This window comes from Mus pahari, chromosome 23 (assembly GCF_900095145.1).
Source record: "Mus pahari chromosome 23, PAHARI_EIJ_v1.1, whole genome shotgun sequence".
Classification (NCBI taxonomy): domain Eukaryota; kingdom Metazoa; phylum Chordata; class Mammalia; order Rodentia; family Muridae; genus Mus; species Mus pahari.
The window spans coordinates 8,071,508-8,088,998 of NC_034612.1; the positions used below are offsets into that span (position 1 = coordinate 8,071,508).

Genomic DNA, 17,491 nt, shown 5'->3' on the forward strand with positions numbered 1-17,491 from the left:
TCACTCTGTAGACCAGGCTGGCCTCGAACTCAGAAATCTGCCTGCCTCTGCCTCCCGAGTGCTGGGATTAAAGGCGTGCGCCACCACACCCGGCTGTGAGGTTAGTTTTGAAATAACACTTAAACCGTGTTGGCTGTGTTCAGCTGTGGTGACAACTTGTCCCAGCAGTAACAGGTTATGGTGGAAGGTGCTCTCAGCACATTCGGGCATGAGCCATTAGCATTCGCCCTAGAGCAGATTCTTTCCTGCCCTGGGCAGATACAGCTGCTGGCTCCCTGAGGAGGAGGCTGGGAAAATGACCGATTGATTGTGGGTCCAAGCCAATGAGGACCCACAGTGAGAGCTCCTGCTTACGGATGAATTCTCAGAACCCAGTGGGCTGCTGAGATGGCTTAGCGGGTGAAAGTGCTTGCCACCAAGCCGGACAACCTAAATTCAATCCTGGGGGACCGACATGATGGGAAGGAAGGATTCCCCCAAACTGTCCCATGACCTTATGCACTCTTTCCTTCCCCGCAACATTACACACACAATATATAAATGAATGAATGAATGAATGAATGAATGAATGAATGAAAATGCAATACATTTTCAGACAGGAAGTAGCCTGGAGATTGTTTAGGGCCGAGAGGGAGAGCAAGTCCATGAAGGTGTTCTCAGTTGTGACTGTGGTAACAGCTACCTCACTGTGACCTTACTAAAGCCACTGGGATATGCCCTTGGGTGAGCTGCTGAGTGCGGCTTTGGAAGGTGAACTGTATGTCAGTGTGCACACATGGGCTCTGAGCGCGGCCTATCCACTCACAAGCACTCGGGAATGTCCTGCTCTGTGAAGAGATCTTCGCAGCTCTATCAAACGGTGACACACTTCTGTCACATTATATACCATGCTTGTTCATGTCACAGCTAATGGAAGTTAACAAGCTCAGGGGAGGAAACACTCTCCAAACATCTGATTTTCCCTGGATTTGCACTTTATCTTTGGCAGTGGAGAACTGTCAGCTGTCTCTGAGGGAGCAGCCTCTCTCCCAAGTCTTATAAACTTACCACTGACCACTCATTCCTCTGAGTGAGAAGGGGGAGGGGCGGGGCTGGCTAGTTTAGCTGGTAACTCAACTGTCAGCCAGAGTTCAGTATGCAGAAGAAGGCACCACGGGCTGCCTAGCTCCCACCTCAGCACACAGCCCTCCTCTGTGCTGTGCTATTGCGAGTTGGTCCTGTCCTGACTTGGTTTCTTTCTTGGCTGACTGCCACCTGCCACCCTGCAACTGGGTGCCCAGCTGGTCTCACCTGGCCTGGCCTTCCCCTCAAATCTCTGATGTGGAGGTGGGCTAGGAAGAAAAAATGCTCATCTCAAATAGAGAGGAGGCTGTGGTATACACAATCCCACCCCCACCCCCACCCCCAGGCTCCTTGGCTCTGCATCCCTGAGGCTTCTCAAGCTTGCACAACGGTCTCTGCCCAGACAGCTGCTGCCCCCGTTGCCTTGGATCCTGAGATGCCTCTTTTCTTTGGTTTTTATCCTAATTAATGCTTTAGGGGATAATTTAAATTGTTAGAGAGATGGGAGGGCAGAGAGGATGCCATCAGGGGAGAGTGTTAGGGACGGTGAGTGGCGCTGGGTGGCCTGGGCACAGCACTGTGCACAGGGGATGGGGGTGGAGGCAGAGTGGGCACTGAAGTCTACTCCCTGGGTGTCTGCCATCTGCTGCAGGAGTGGGAGGGAGGGAGGGAGGGAGGGTAGGTAGGTCAGTGAGTTCTGCTGTAAAGATGCAGATTGTCTGAGGTTGTCTGTGTTGTTTTTCTATTTCTCTGATTGTACACTGTGACCTGGGCAGTCTGGCTGGCTTAGAGTTTCAGAGAGTTAGAGTCCATGACCGGCATGACAGGGAGCATGGCGGCAGAGTGCTGGAGCAGTAGCAGAGAGCTCACATCTTGATCCAAACCACTAACTAGGCAGGGAGAGCTAACTTGTGCTTTTGAAACCTCAGAGCCCCGCTCCCAGGGATATGCCTCCTCCTCCAAGGCCACGCCTCTTAATCCTTCCCAAAAAGTTCTTCCCACTGGGGACCAAGTACATGTATTCAAATACTTGAACCTGGTGGGGGGCATTCTTACTCAAACCACCACATAGGCATTGTATAAGGTGTGGTGAGTGCAGAGAGCTGCCCCCTGTGGTGCTCCCCTTACCCAACCCCAATTTCAAACTGGGTACCAACAAAGACTTGAGCTCTGCAACATTTTCGAGGCCTGGCATGGGCACAGGGGTCACCCACAGGAAGGGCTACTGCGACATTTGGGTATTGTTTCTTCCTGTTTCATCTGAATGGTTTTGCTTCTCTCACTTGAGGTGTGCTGTCGTCCTCCCTCCCCCATGCTTAACTTACAAGTGTTTCCCCATCTTTACAAACTCTCGGGGGGGGGGGGGGTCTGCAGAGGTGGCTCTGTGGCTAAGAGTGCTGCCTGCTTTTGCAGAGCACCTGGGTTCTCTAATTCTAGTTTCGTGGGATCCTATACCTTCTTCTGGCTTCTGTGTGCAAACTCCCACCCCCACATACACACAAATAATAAAAGTAATCTCGTTTTTAAGAGTTCTTTATGGGGGGTGGTGGCTGGAGAGATGGCTCAGCGGTTAAGAGCACCAACTGCTCTTCCAAAGGTCCTGAGTTCAGTTCCCAGCAACCACATGGTGGCTCACAACCATCTGTAATGGGGTCTGATGCCCTCTTCTGGTGTGTCTGAAGACAGCCACAGTGTACTCATATACATAAAATAAATAAATAAATAAATAAATAAATCTTTTTAAAAAAAAGTCCTTTATGATTCTTCGCAGCTATAATTCTCCATTGTCAGACTACAGTTCTCTGACTTTAGCTGTTAGAGATGACTTCTGTCTTTATCTCCTCTGTTGAGATTCCGAGGTCAAATAGGTCGTCGATTCTCGTGCTGGACCACGTCCATGGGACATGTCTCTCATTCGACGGTCATGATTACCCATAAAACCTAACACGGCACACTTCTAATTAACCTCTTGAAAATCTGAGGAGAGGCCATGTCCCTCAGCTGTGCAGGCTCCGCAGCTGTTTACTGGGAACATTCTCCCGTGCTTCTGCCCGCTTCTGGTCCCATCTTTCCTCTGCAGGATCTGTGGACAGCTAACATCTCCAGGGTTGGGTGGCTCTGATTCACACAGAAGCCTTTGTCAGCAGCCCATTGGAGCACTTGTCTAAAGTGTCCGTGGCACTTGGTGAAAATCCCCTTTGAATGGATTTTTTTTCATTGTTATGTGAGACAGGGTTTCTCACTGTAGCCCTGGCTGTCCAGAATCATCTCTGTGTAGATAGGCCAGGCTGGCTTTGAACCCGCAGAGATTCACCTGCCTCTGCCTCTGCCTCTGGAGGACTGGATTAAAGATGCCTGCTGCCACGCCCAGCTTTGAATGGATCTGGAATGAAGAAAATCATATACTTGGTGAAGTGCTCGAAGATGAGACAGCCCGAGGGAACTCTGTAGGGAAGTCCAGTAACCCATTGGGTGGAAGATGATCTCTTGTCCCTTCCACCCTGCCTCCAAAAGTGTACCACAGCCACGATTTAGCCACATAAGACCCACGGCAGAGGTTTTGAATATTCATGTTTGACAAGTTCAGGTGCTCGAGAACTGCCCTCCTGTTCACCAGGAACAGGGTCCATGGTGGCGATCCTTCTGGGATCCATTGCTTCAGACTTCAGCTAAGGTCCTCTCCTGATCGCCAGGCTGCACCTAAGGGGGGTCCCTGTCTCCCACCGCTCTAGCACTCAGCCCCTCTCTTTCTGTCACTGGGGTAACAGCTACCCGTCCTGTCTTGTGCCACCTAGCCATATCCTTTGAAAGAACCAAAAAAGGAAAGGCAGGCCACAGGAAAGCCATCTTGAAGAGACTGTTTTACATTGAGCAGACTGAGGAAGGGGAACCCAGTCCTGCCGGGCTTATGGTAGGAGAAAGGCCAGCTGGGGATGCCTTAGAGGGTGCATCAAACTTTGGGGAGGTTAGGCACTGTCTGGCACTTCCATCTGCAAGGTTGACAGGCCTGTCTTACACACCCCCACACTGAACTGCAGGGTCATCCCGGGAGCAGAACCAGGATGTTCTGCTGGCCCGTGGAGACTGTGTTTTCTTAACGATGGCACATTAACATGGTGGGTCCATGGCAACGTGATTGTCTAGATAACATGGGCCCTTGGAAATGCTTTACTATCCAATTAGTGTGGAGAGCAGCCGATGGTGATGCCGGGGTCAGAGGTCACAGGTCAGAGGTGAACATGCGGGGAGGGGTCATGAGAACTTAGCTCTGATAATAGTGTGTCTCTGCTAGTGTTTAGTCAGACATTTCCGTGGTGTTGGGTTTCTAGGTTTTTGTTGTTGTTTTTGTTTTGTTCTGTTTATGTTTTTCCTACTATTGGCGTGTGGTTTCTGTGGGATGGCCCTCAGTAAACCGGTTCCTAGAGCAAGGTTTGCGCATATTCAACTTCACCAACTTCCCCGGTTGCCTTCCCACAGTAATTACAAAGATCCTGTCCGTTTCCCTGAACTGTCTTGTGTCACCATCCGATGCAATGCGCAGGGTCTTCATAGTCACAGAGCAACCTTAGTGAGGCTTAAAAACAAAGCCGTCAGGGTAGCTGGCATGGTGGTGCACACCATAATCCTGTAGACCCAGCCCCTGGCAGGCTGTAGGAGGACCTGGGGGCCAGTTGGGGCTGCAGAGGGTGGCCCTGCCTTAAAACCTCCAAAACCAACAGGCCATGGTGCCTCAGACCTGTAATCACAGCACTTAGGAGGCCGAGGCAGGAGGGGTGCTATGAGTTCCAGGCAAGCCTGAACTACAGGATGAAAAGCACAAGGGGAGAGGGCCTTTTAGAGGTCTTTTGTTATACATTCATGGCTAGAAGCTTCCAAAGATGTGGCCACCTAGTGCTTCACTGACTTCATAGCAGCTGGGCTCCTCCTCCTAGCTCAGTGGTGTGGTTCCAGTCTAGGAGAAGGGATCCAGGCCCTCACCCAGGGGCCACTCCTCACCTGGCTCAGCTAGGCAAAGGGCTGTGTAGGCAGAAAGACATCTGGAAGGCATCCTAAGGATGAGCGCCCCATGCTGTCAAACAGGATGAGCCTTGCGGGTTGTCAGGCTTCGTCTGGCCCTGAAGTCATCTCCAACCCCATTCAGTTTTGGATGTGAGTCCTTGTCACTTATGCGGCTGAGGCCTCCTCGTCTAGAGGTATCAGGCGACAGCCCGAGATGATTATAATTACATAGTTCCTCCTGGTTGTAAAGGTTCTGCGTTGTGCTCTGTTCCGTGGTGTGTGTATTAGTATCTAAAAACTTAAGTTGCTGGCAGAGAGATAAGGCTTTGCTTCTCCCCCTAGAATTTCATAGAATCTTCTGTCTGCTTCCGGGGCCCTGCACATCAATGCAGTCACTTTAACGTGCCAGGTTTTCCTGATGACATAGACGGCACCTGTGCCCGAGGGTTGGGTCAAGAGTAGAGAGCTGGAGGTATAGATGCCTTTTGGGCAAGTAAGAAAATGCAGGAAAAGCACCTTGAACCCTCCTCTCCCGCTTTGGTCTCCTTGCAGGAAGAGAGGGCCGTGAGAGACCGGAACCTCCTCCAGGTTCAAGACCGGGAACAGCCCATCCCCTGGAAGGTGCAGTTTAACCTAGGCAACAGCAGCCGACCCAGCAACCAGTGCCGGAACTCCGTTCAAGGGAAGCACCTCCTCACAGACGAGCTGGGTACGCCTCCCTCCCTGCACTCAAGGCCCAGGCACTCTGGGTTTCATAGCCTTCCCTCCCAGTGCTTTTGCCCTCTTTGCTAGTCTTCAGGGTACTCTCCTCTCCATCCCAGGCTCCCTGCAGCAGCCCCTGGGAGGCTTGGCTGAGCACCCAGGCTCCTAGCAGTTCCCTCTGCCTACAGCACCAGCCTTGGCCTCAGAGCCAGGCCACTGCCTACCAGGCACAGGCATGGGGTTCCTCGCTCTGTCTCTCTAATTGGTGTGTGTGTGTGTGTGTTTGTGTGTGTGTGTATGTGTGTGTGTTGTGTACACCGTGTGTGTGTGTGTGTGTGTGTGTCTGTGTCTGTGTCTATGTGTGTCTGTCTATGTGTGTCTCTGTGTGTGATATGTGTGTCTGTGTGTGTCTCTCTCTGTGTGGTATGTGTATGTGTGTGTGTATGTGTGTGTCTGTGTGTGTGTGTGGTCTCTGTGTGTATATGTGTATCTGTCTGTGTCTGTGTATGTGTGTGTGTGTGTGTGTGTGTGTGTGGTCTCTGTATATGTGTATCTGTCTGTGTGTGTCTGTGTCTGTGTGTGTCTGTGTGTGTCTGTGTCTGTGTGTGTCTGTGTGTGTCTGTGTGTGTCTGTGTGTGTGTGTCTGTGTGTGTCTGTGTGTGTGTGTGTCTGTGTCTGTGTGTGTGTGTGTGTGTGTGTGTGGTCTCTGTATATGTGTATCTGTCTGTGTGTGTCTGTGTCTGTGTGTGTCTGTGTGTGTCTGTGTGTGTGTGTCTGTCTGTGTGTGTCTGCGTGTGTCTGTGTGTGTCTGTGTGTGTCTGTGTCTGTGTGTGTCTGTATCTGTGTACACCATGTCATGTATGTAGCAGTCAGAGGACAGCAGGATGTTTTAGTGTTAGGTGGCAGTTTTTATCATAGCTACAAATGGTTAATTTAGGTCAGACAAAGACTCACACTCCTTCAGATATACACACACACATATATATATACATATATAAAAGTCAATACTCAGCTTCTTAATCAATAAAAATCCCACGGGGCGGCAGGTTTTACTTTGCCTTTACAAATATGGGGGAAGTGGTTTAATAAAGAAAACTTGCAACTGTTGATGCTGTTTAGCAACGAGATGCCGCTGTGTCGCCAGGGTAACAGCACTGTTAAACAAGATAGCCAATTAGAGTCACAAACTTTTCAAAAGCTGGAAGTTAATTTCCCAGGCAAGACCAACACATTTGCCTGCCCTAGTCTCTCAGGACTTGGTAACAATAACATCCTTAGAGCCGATAAGCACCACAGGCTTTCTCTGTGCGGCCCTGGCTGTCCTGGAGCTCTCTCTATAGACCAGGCTGGCCTTGAACTCAGAGAGATATGCCCATCTCTCCTGGGCTCTGGGATTCAAGGCACGAGCCACCGCTGGCTGGTGTATATGTGTACTGAAACATCATGATGACCAATTCCTATGTATTGTGTGAGTGTGTGTGTGTGTGTGTGTGTGTGTGTGTGTGTGTGTGTGTGTGTGTATCAGATAAGAAAGAGTTGGAGAAATGGGTGGCCTCCCTCTTGTGGTCTCTGCAGGAATTTGCACTCATGTGTACTCACACATCCAATTAAACGTAAGAATGACTTCAGAAAGTAAAAGGTAATTTTTGCATGACACATGGGGAGAGAGGCCTGGGTGAGCTTGCCCTCGCCAGAGATTAGTCCTGGTCACGGAGAAGTGAGTACCAGAGCTCAAAGCCGAGATCTCAGAGTTGGTAACGGTAGGACAAGGCCTGAGATGGTAGTTTCCAGCTTCCCAGAGGAAAGGACAGCTAGTGTCGGTGGGTGGCATCGGGGTGCACGGTATTCTTTACACAGACAGAGTTGTCATGTTGCTCTCCTTCGGGGTAGAATCCAGAGGAACGCACGGGCTCTTGGGAATTCCATTTAGAAGCTTTGTCAACAGCGTGAGTTGGGGCATCTGGGAAGGAAGTGTTTACCAGGACATCAGAATGTTCATCTCTCCACCCCTGAGATGCAGCAGCAGCGCCGCCGCAGCAGCAGAAACAACAGACGCCAGGCTCTCCCTGCGCTGGGAGAGGTTGGCGTCTCCCCTGGTCTCCCAAGTCTTGAGGGCCCTCTGGTGTCCCTGATCGCCAGTCTTCTGCCAGCTCCCACACAGACCTTGTTTTCCAGAGCAGTTCTAAAAAACAAGTCATCCTCCATCAGCCTCGTTCTCTTGAGGACAGAGCTGGGGAGCTCAGACTGGCTGGTTGGGACCAGCTGCTGCGCAGCTGCGGGCCCCTGCACACACACGAGGGGCTCCCCATACTCACCAGAAGGCCCCGGCACACACCTTAGGGTCTACACACACACACACCTGAGAGCCCCAGCGCACACCTAAGGGGCTCCCCATACACAGCAGAAGGCCCCGGCACACACCTTAGGGTCCACATACACACACACCAGAGGCCCCCTGCATACACCTGAGGGCCCCTGCATACACCTGAGGGTCCACACATACACCTGACACCCCCTATCTCCCCATACACCTGAGGCTCTCTCACATACACACATACCTGAGGACCTAAATGGCCACCGGGGGCGTGTTAGAGGTTGGGTGGTGGCCCTCGTAGACTTACATATTTTTCTGTCCTGTTCCGCGTGGTGCAGGGAACGATCTGCCTAGAAGCCCTGAGCGGTTAAGTAGTCCCAGTGAGGGAGCCTGGCTGACATGGCGTTCTATGCGCATATCTGTGTGATTGGAGTTTTCACAGTTGTGGAGCGAATTAGGTTTTTCTCTCTTTTGAGGATTTGACAACATCCCTAATTCTAGGGGGTGGTTGTGGTTGTGTCTCCCCGTGTTGGTGTGCAAACACCAGAAGCAGAGTCATGAAGGTTGACTGTGGCCTCCTGTTTTAGCAGCCCCTTCAGATGACCACAACAGCCACGAGCCATCAAAAACCACTTGCTTGCCTTTTAAATCCACAAAGCACTAATTTTTGTGAATGGGTGCTGCGTTTCCTGTCTTGGGCTTTTTTTTTGAAAGAAGCCCAGGTGAAAGGCTGCGTGCTTACGTTAGCATCCCAGCTGCATGGGCAGGGCTTGGCCTGGCAACAAGCTCACACTAAAGCAGTAGACTGGAAAGGGGCAGAGTGTGGTAACAACTTGGATCTAGCGATGACTGAGGGGTCCGACTTCCCGTCATCCTCTGCCCAGGTGAACGAAGCCAGCCCTGGACGCGTTGCTTCCACGTCTGGTCCTGATGCTTGGGTGTCCTGGCTCCTGCCTGCCTTTTTCCTGTGCACTTCTTCATCCTCAGAGGGTGCACAGGTGGCTAGCTTCCCACTGAGCTCTGCCTCTGGTTTCAGGCTATGTCTGCGAGAGGAAGGACCTGCTGGCGAATGGCTGTTGCGACGTCAGCATCCCCAGCACAAAGCAGTACTGCTGTGACGGGTGCCTGGCCAACGGCTGCTGCGAAGCCTATGAGTACTGCGTCTCCTGCTGCCTGCAACCCAGCAAGGTACGGGCCCTTGTGTTCTGTGCATCTTAGGGGGGTGGCTGGGCATCTCTCGAAGCGTTCTGATGGTTCAGTGGCCTCTCCCAAGGGAGGAGCTGGTCTCCCTGCCTCAGGGTTCCTTTGCAGAGAGGACAATGCTATTGCTAACCACATATCTGGTGAATGAGAGAGACTGGGCTCCTTCTTGCCCTCCCCTTGTTTCCATAGCAACTTCTCCTGGAGCGCTTCCTCAACCGGGCAGCTGTGGCCTTCCAGAACCTCTTCATGGCAGTTGAAGACCACTTCGAACTGTGCTTGGCTAAATGCAGGACCTCCTCCCAGGTCAGAAGCGGTGCCGGGGACGGAAGAGGGAGACAGAGCTGGAGAGCCCTAGCTGACCGATCTGGGTAGAGCCAGGGTGGAAAGGGGCTTCACTGACGTGTCCTGCTGTGTTAGGGGGCGAGTGAGTCAGATCCAGTACCAGCCATTGAGAGGAGGTAGTAGTCACTTGTCCTAGGCCAGAGTTGTGGAGGTTCAGGGTCCGAGGGGATGGGAGGTTCAGGCACACACACAGCCTGCCATTGAGTATTCTGTCCTCACAGCAGGGAGCGCGCTGGAGGGCCTCTGCCCCCATCACAACCCCATCTCTGTTTATCTCCCCTTTTCTGTTTATCCTGGGCTCAGAGCCATAGATACAAGTCAGAGGACAACTTGTGAGCGTCCGTTCTTTGCCTGCACCAATGTGTATCCCAAGGACCAAGTCTTGGCGGCCAGCACCTTTCAAGCCATCTTGTCTACCCAGTCTTTCTGGCTAGGCACTTGTCTCTGCCCTTTCTCCGACAACCACATGTCTCTTACACAAGCACACCGCTCTAGGATATGCTCCGGCTCTGTGCTGGTTAATCCTCTTTCCTGTCTCTGGTTTCCTTGAGAACGTCCTGGGACAGGATAGAGGGAGAGGAGAGAATGTGAAATTCCACTGGTCTCCATGGGGGGGGGGCAGCTTCTCAGGTGAGTGGGTGGGAAAGGAAGTCGGTTCACTTGCTTTTCCTGACCCACGCTGGCAGAGGGAACCGACAGGGGAGGCTCCTGCAGCTGACCCGAGCCACAAGTCACTTCCTCTTGTGCAAATAGAGATAGTTTTCAATGGTCACTTGGCTCTAGGGCTCAGAGCCCGGGCAGCGAATCTCTCAGGTGAAATTAATATGGACACATGGCTTTGGTAGGAGATAATTAATGAGCTCTAGATCAGCCAAAGCCTCAAATTGCTTGTAGGAGAAGAAATTGCTGGGGGGGGGGGGAGGCAGGAGCGGGCATCATCTGGGCTCAACCTCACTTGCTGTGCCCAGCCAGGGCGATCTTGGGGTGGATATTAGTGCACAAGCCCTTAGTGCGTGACTGCATTTTTGACGTGTCAGGACTCCACCAGGGACTGGGTCTGTCCCACCACAGGGTCAGCGGCCGATCTCACTGCTCCACCATATCTCTGTCTGTTTCAGATTTATTTTGTCTGTTCTTTTCATATTTACTATTGGGGCTGGGGCACATCACCACGTGCACACGGAGGTCAGAGGACAGCACTACAGCTCGCTTCTCATTCTCCTCTGTGGGTTCTGGGGATGGAGCTAAGGCTCTCAGACTTGGGAGCAAGCCCTGTGTTAGCCCCTGGCCATCTCACCTGCTCTTTTCGAATGGATGGAGTAGTCTCAGAATGCCCAGCCTGCGGTGAAACTGTTCAGGAGCTCCCTGGCGGGCAGAGGAGAAATGGCAAAGGGATGTCCTATCTATTTGGTGGCATTCAGAGCCAACAATATCCTATGTCATGCTAGAATAGTCCCTCGAAACCTTCTAGGCATGCTAGAGGTCGGGCAGGGACCGTGGCTGTCGCTGCAGCTGACCCTCTCTAACACGCTCCTGTCTTCCTTCGCCAACAGAGCGTGCAACACGAGAACACGTACCGCGACCCCATAGCCAAGTACTGCTACGGAGAGAGCCCGCCCGAACTCTTCCCGGCATGAGGCCCGACAGAGATACACACCCAGAACCAGGCTGGTCCACTGGAGTAATGAAGGAGAAAGCCACACAAGGGTCCTTGTGGCTTGGGGTGTCTCCGGCTCCCTCCGACAGCTGGAGCAGACGGGCGGAGCCGTTCTATAGAGCAGGCTGGACGAGGTCCTGGCACCTTGCAGGGCCCTGGGACTGCTGGTCAGAGGCCAGGCGCTTGCTTCTGTTTTGCTCCTACGTTGTAGTTATTTATTGACTTTTCAGAGGGGTGGAAGGTGCGGTTATTTTTAAATTTTTTTGGTGCAGGACACCTCTGTCTGTCCAGATGAATACATTGGAGGAGGTGACCGTTGCTCTCAGTTCCTGAGTGTCACCAGCATGCTCCTTCCCTGGATGAAAGTTAGTCTCCAGGAGTGTGGGTGTACAGACTCAGTTCTGGTTCTGTTTTAACATCTGACCAGCAGGCCCTTGTATCCATATCCCGACATTCAGGGGAGCCTGAAGCCTCAGGGAGGTGCTAGTCCCCACCGAGCCTATGTAGAGCTGCGTCAGTGTGCTTATATACTGAAGTGGTAAACAGGAAGCTTGAATCCCTGGCTGACTCTCCCGGTGGAGTTTGCTGTGTCTCCTTGAGACCCCTCTGCCCTCAGGGCAGGGGAGCCTTTCCCTTGTCTGTCACAGAGGCCAAGGGGGACTGGCGACTGTGTGTGTGCACACATACACACACACACACACACACACACACACACACACACACACACACACGCGTGCGCATGCGGCAGCCATTCATTCTTGGCTGCTCTCCACACCTGGTGGCGTTTATAAAGAAAAGCCCCAGCTCTTAGTTCCGTCTATAGCGAGTTTTACAGTGGGAGATGAATGTGGTAGCCACAGTCTAGGGAGCGTCCCAAAGGCAGGTCCGTGTTCCATGCTCACAGGACAGTTGTTACAGCAACTGAAACGGAGGTTTGAAGCCTAAGGTCAGGACACCTCCTCCTGCACTCTCCTGTCCTGCTTACAGGCCAGCCATTAGCACACACTTCCTCCCCAGAACTTTCACCCACCCTTGGTGGGCCACGGTGTTTTGTGGTTTTGGTTCAGGTTGACCTGGGACGGGCGGGCCGTGAGTCTCAAGATTTCCTATCGGTGGCCATGTGGAGCCTTGTTTCACAGCTCTGTGTACCTTCAAGATGGAATTTCCCTCCGCTCCCTCCTGCTTCCTCTTGCTGTTCACGTTGGAATTGCATTCTCTCAGCTCTATGGAAGGGCAAACTGACTGTCAGTTGCTTTGTTCTGTCATGCCATGCTGGGATCAAACCCAGGACTTTGTGTGTGATTGGCAAACTTGCCATTCCTGAGCCACGGCCCTGGCCAGGGAGTTGATTTTTAGCATTAGATGCCAGCGATTCTCTTCTGTTTGCTCTGGACTTCACGGTGTATTGACTCAAACTTGATGGAAGAACTGGGTGATCCTGCACGTTCTGGCACATCCTGGAATGTTCTGGCACATTCCGACATGTGCTATATGTGTTTGACACCAGCCTTGAACTCCTGACTCTCCTCCCCTGGGAGGAGTCCACCCTTGGTCGCCAGTGGCATTGATCAGCCTCGTCCTTGAGTTCATTTTCAGAGTGTTACCCAGGTTTTAGTATGAGCAGTCACATCTGTTGCCAGCTCTCCCCGACTTGGCACCAGAAATGCATTTCTGTGTACATCCCTGAGTTTATAGTCTGCCTCGTCATCGTTGTGATCAAGAATCCAGTCTGCTCATGCTTCACTCAGTTGATGAGGACAATTGCAAGAGACAGGCCCTCCTGAGCCACAGCCAAGACACAATGAGCCGACCCACACGGGAACTCACCTTGAATCCCACCCCCATGTCCTCTAGTGCAGAATCACCTCCCCTGAAAGCAGATGGCCTTCCGTTGTCCCAGACAGGAGAGGGCAGAGTGGCCATCTATATCCACATGAAGTCTATAACACAAACGTCACTTTCAAATCGGCTGTGGCTGTGGAATGTGGGTTTGTGCTTTAATCAAGTAGGGGTGTGTGTGTGTGTGTGTGTGTGTGTGTGTGTGTATGTATGTGTGTGTGTGGGGGTGGGGGGGTGTCTTAAGAAATTCTCAGAATTTCAGACAAGCGTGGCACTGGCCAGTGAAGGGCCCCCGCCCACCTCCCTTGAAAGGTTGTGTTTGAGCTCCCTTGATGGGGTTCCTAGGATCAGAGACTGTAGTTAGTTTTGTGTCACGATGTCTATGGAGCGGTCACTCTGGGGAAGAGAGGAGGTGAGAACTTGCTGAGACTAGAAAAGGATGCTTAATATTATAACATGGGAGGGGCTGCAGACAGATCTCAAGCGCTTCTCTCCTGTGTGAATGCGTGTTCGCTGGGCTTCCTGCTGGGACCGCTGGGATGCCTCTGAGAGGAGAAACATAATAGCAAGAGAGGGTCCTGAAGAGGGTGAAGGATAACGCCTGCATTCTTGAAGAAGTAAAGGAGGTCCTGTAGGGCAATGATGGAGTCCTTCACAAGCCCTGAAGGCTGACTGTGTGCTGTAGGGAACCGTGACACACTGGGATTCTGGGTCCGGTTCTTCCCAGCTTTGGGCATTGCAGGTAAATCATAAGCTGGCCGCTTCTCACAGCCAGGACTGGAATGTGGCTGGAGCCTGGGACCACTGCTTCTCAACTGTGATTTTTCATATAGAAAATGGGGTCACATGTTGACCTGAAAGTGTGCCCCGAGGTGTCCTGAGTGAGAACCGACCTCCGGGGAGGCCATTGTCGGCAGCTCCTGGGAAGCTGTAAGGCAAGGATGAGGGGTCAAGGGCTAGAGGGTGGAAGAGCGTTGGTTGTGGTTATTAGGAACTTGAGGGGGCCTTGGCTTTTTAATTAGGGAATTTGGGACCATTTAATCGTATAGAGAGGACATGACCGCTCCAAGGTATGGTTGAGGGGATTGTGTTGTAGATAGGAGGGGAGGGAAACAGAGGCACCTGGAAGAGTCCAGAGGATGGGGAGAAAGGAGGACCAAGAGTGCATGGCCAAAATGGCAGGGCTCTAAAGGGATGAGAAGCTGGGAGGAAGGGAAGCTGGCGACTAAGCCGGACACCCATAGGCAGACTAGCATGCACATCGCTAGCATCTGTCCTGAGGTTGCTTGCTTGGTTGGTTTTTTGGACCTGACACTAATGATAAAATAATCACCCGAAACTAAAAATCACATAGCCCAGAAATAAGCACCCACAACTTTCTCCTTCCTGTCAACTTGGCAGGTGAAAATCAACCCACCAATCAAAGGCAGGCTCCTCCTGTGCTCTGTTATCTATAGGGCTACATGACAACCACACAGGACAGGACAAACACATCTGCGTGGTGCTTGTTTATACAGACACACACACACACACATTCCTATCTTCTTAGAACAGCCACGGCTGTGTTCTATAACACGGGGCTGTCCATGACACCAACTACTCATTGAGCCCGCCACCACTAGGTCACAGACTTGCAGCTCATACTGCTGGGCTGATGGTGAACTCACCAAGCTCACACCGCGCAGGGTAACTGCACGGTGCCTGGAGGCAGGAATGTGCTGTTATGCGAGCGTGTCCTGTGGGGATCACAGCATAATTTAATCAGCACTTTAGCATGGCATCTCTCCAGGGTGGGGAAATAATGAAGTCAGCGCTCAGTGCTGGGAGATCTCAGTTCAGCCTTGGGCACCGCCGTGACCTAGAGCTGGGCTCAGTTACTGCAGCACTGCCAGCATGTGAGGCGTGGCTGTCCTAGATGCTGTGGGCCAGGGAGGGAGCAGCATCATGGACTCCCAACCCATTAGGGACAAGTGGCATCTTCCCTATTCCAGACACTGCCAAATGTCCGCTGAGGGAGGGTCAGGGAGGGACTGCTCCTGTGTTACAAACCACTGCCTTAACTCTATTAGAAAGAGAGGTTTGTGAGCCAATTGCTTGAGTGTTATCGAGAAGAGGCTGGGCTGAGGTTTAAATCCCAGGAGGCTAATGGTGGAAGATAGTTTGAGGCTAGCCCGGGATGCAGAGAAACTGCCAACTCAAAGGCAAAGGGGGGTGGGCAGCGATAGATATATATATGCGATATATATATATATATATATATATATATATATATATATATATATATATAAATATATAATTATTCCAGGCTTCATTTCAAAATGTTCTATAGTAACCAATAGGAAGAAAGAGGCAAAATAATAAATGCTTAATCAAAATGTGGGGTAGGGGTTCAGCTCACTGTGAATCAATACACACAAACTGATAGTTGTATTAGTAGATATCAAAGAAGATATAGAACCAGGCAGGGTGGCACGTGGTTCTGTTTCCAGCACTTGGAAAGGCTGGTCTGGAAAATCCAAGACCAAGGACAGCTTGGGTTTCATACTGACACCTGTCTGAAACACATCCATCGCTATTTTTTTTAAAAAAAAATTTTAATAAAATATTTTCTCAGATGTTGGTGATTCGGATGATAAATGTGATGATCTGTGCGTGGCTGTAGGCATGTCCCATGCACTGACCATGTGTGTGTGTATGTGTGTGTGCTTGTGTGTGAGTGCATGGTGCTTGTGTACTGTGTAAGAACAGTGGTCTGGAACCTGTGAACAGCATCCTGAACTCCCCCTCACAGGAGCCCAGGTGTCCATGAACTTGGATAAACTTGTCTTTCTGGCTTTGGCTTCTCTTTGTCCTTATCAATGAGAGTGACTTCTAACACATGTATTGGTCCCACATCCTGCCTTTGACCTTCAGGACATCCCAGCACTGAGGTAAACATGACCAGAGCCCTGTCTCTTCATTGCTCACCGTGGACTGTATTCTCCACAGGGGAGGGTGGGTACCAGCCGTCGGGATTCCGGTTGTCCTTAAAGCGACTCTTTACGGAAGCATCCAGAGATAGAGCAAAGCTGGGCAGATGTTCTCTTCATCGTCTCTGATTTTCTTGGGTACCGTTTGCTTGTCATGCTTGCCGCCCTGCACCTGTGGAGACTGCTGCTGTGGTCCGGTCGTAAATTCTGGGACACAGCCTTTCGAGCGCAGATTCCCTTCTCGCAGCCCTGAGGTGCTCAGTGGCCTCCGGCCGAGATGCCCAGAGCATGTCAGATTTCCCAAGCAGGACCTCTCTAGACATCTCTCAGCACGCATGGGAGTCTCTTACGAGGTAGAAACCCTGAACGCAAAGCTCCAGAATTAAATTGAACCCTTTAGTTCCTGGTCTCCAAGGATACCCACAGCTGTGGTAGGATGTTCTGCCACACCTTGTCTAAATGTATACTTTATATTATTCGTTCATAAATAAAAATGGATTCCTGCTACATGCTGTTCTACAGTGCCGTGTTTCTGGCAGGTTGACTTTATCCGGTTAGAGCCAACTCCTCCCAGAGCTTATGTTCAGATGTCCCTTCCTGGAGAAGTGACACCCAGGAGAGGTTACAGCCCTTTGTAATGGCTCTCCGGTAACCCTTTCTCTTCCTCTGCTTTTACCCGATGGGGAGAGAAGTCTTTTTGTTTATCACAGATAGGTCCCAGGCATCTTCCAAGGCCAGAGCTAAGCTGCATCCAGCAACTCTGGGGACTGGCTGCATTGTCCCCGAAATGCTGACAAATCAAGGATAGTCCATATCTCTTGGGCATATTATTGATTCTGAAAAAAAAAAATCATGAGTGCAGATAACAAAAAAAGAATAAAAAGCCCCGCCCCCAGAGGCCTTGCAGGTGTGACTGCTGTTTCACGTGTGCCCCAGTAGGTGGCAGAGCGGAGAGAAGTTAGGTCTACACTAAAAATTCTGTCCTGTGAACATCTGAATGTTGTGTAGCCTAACATTCCCTAATGAAAGTGAGCCCGAGATGACCACCAGTCCAGCGCCACAGGAGTGAGCCCAAGACAGACACCCTCACGTGAGGCCTTTTGGACAGGTGAGGAGCAAGCCTGAGATAACCATCAGACTGGTGCCATGGGGCCCCCGCCAGGAAACTGGCCTGATATGACCATCAATCTGGCCCTGCTTGGGCCTTGGGGGTGGAGGTAAGAAGGCCATACTTGAGATATCCCCTGCTTAGGGGATACACGAGTGAGAGATAGCATTCCTGAGACCACTCCTGAGATGACCCCAGACACTCAGAGACCCTAGACACCTCTAAGAGGAGCAAATGATGGAGAAATGAAAGAGAGAGAGAGAGAGAGAGAGAGAGAGAGAGAGAGAGAGAGAGAG

At 51.5% G+C, this 17,491-nt stretch overlaps 1 protein-coding gene and 1 non-coding gene across 2 annotated transcripts in view; both read left to right on the forward strand.

Annotated features, from left to right (window-relative positions):
• The window catches only part of C23H12orf49 (chromosome 23 C12orf49 homolog), a 20,083-nt gene extending 4,751 nt beyond the window's left edge, over positions 1–15,332 (forward strand). Inside the window, exons 2-5 of the mRNA XM_021187088.2 lie at positions 5,614–5,770; positions 9,114–9,265; positions 9,470–9,583; positions 11,176–15,332. Coding sequence (XP_021042747.1) covers positions 5,614–5,770; positions 9,114–9,265; positions 9,470–9,583; positions 11,176–11,259 — 507 coding nt within the window. The 3' untranslated portion in view covers positions 11,260–15,332. The remainder of the gene's footprint in view (positions 1–5,613; positions 5,771–9,113; positions 9,266–9,469; positions 9,584–11,175) is intronic.
• Positions 15,333–16,972: 1,640 nt separating this feature from the next.
• On the forward strand, positions 16,973–17,104 carry LOC115063121. The gene has a single exon (XR_003843001.1). It is a non-coding gene; the product is annotated as a small nucleolar RNA SNORA17 (small nucleolar RNA).
• Positions 17,105–17,491: the final 387 nt, after the last annotated feature.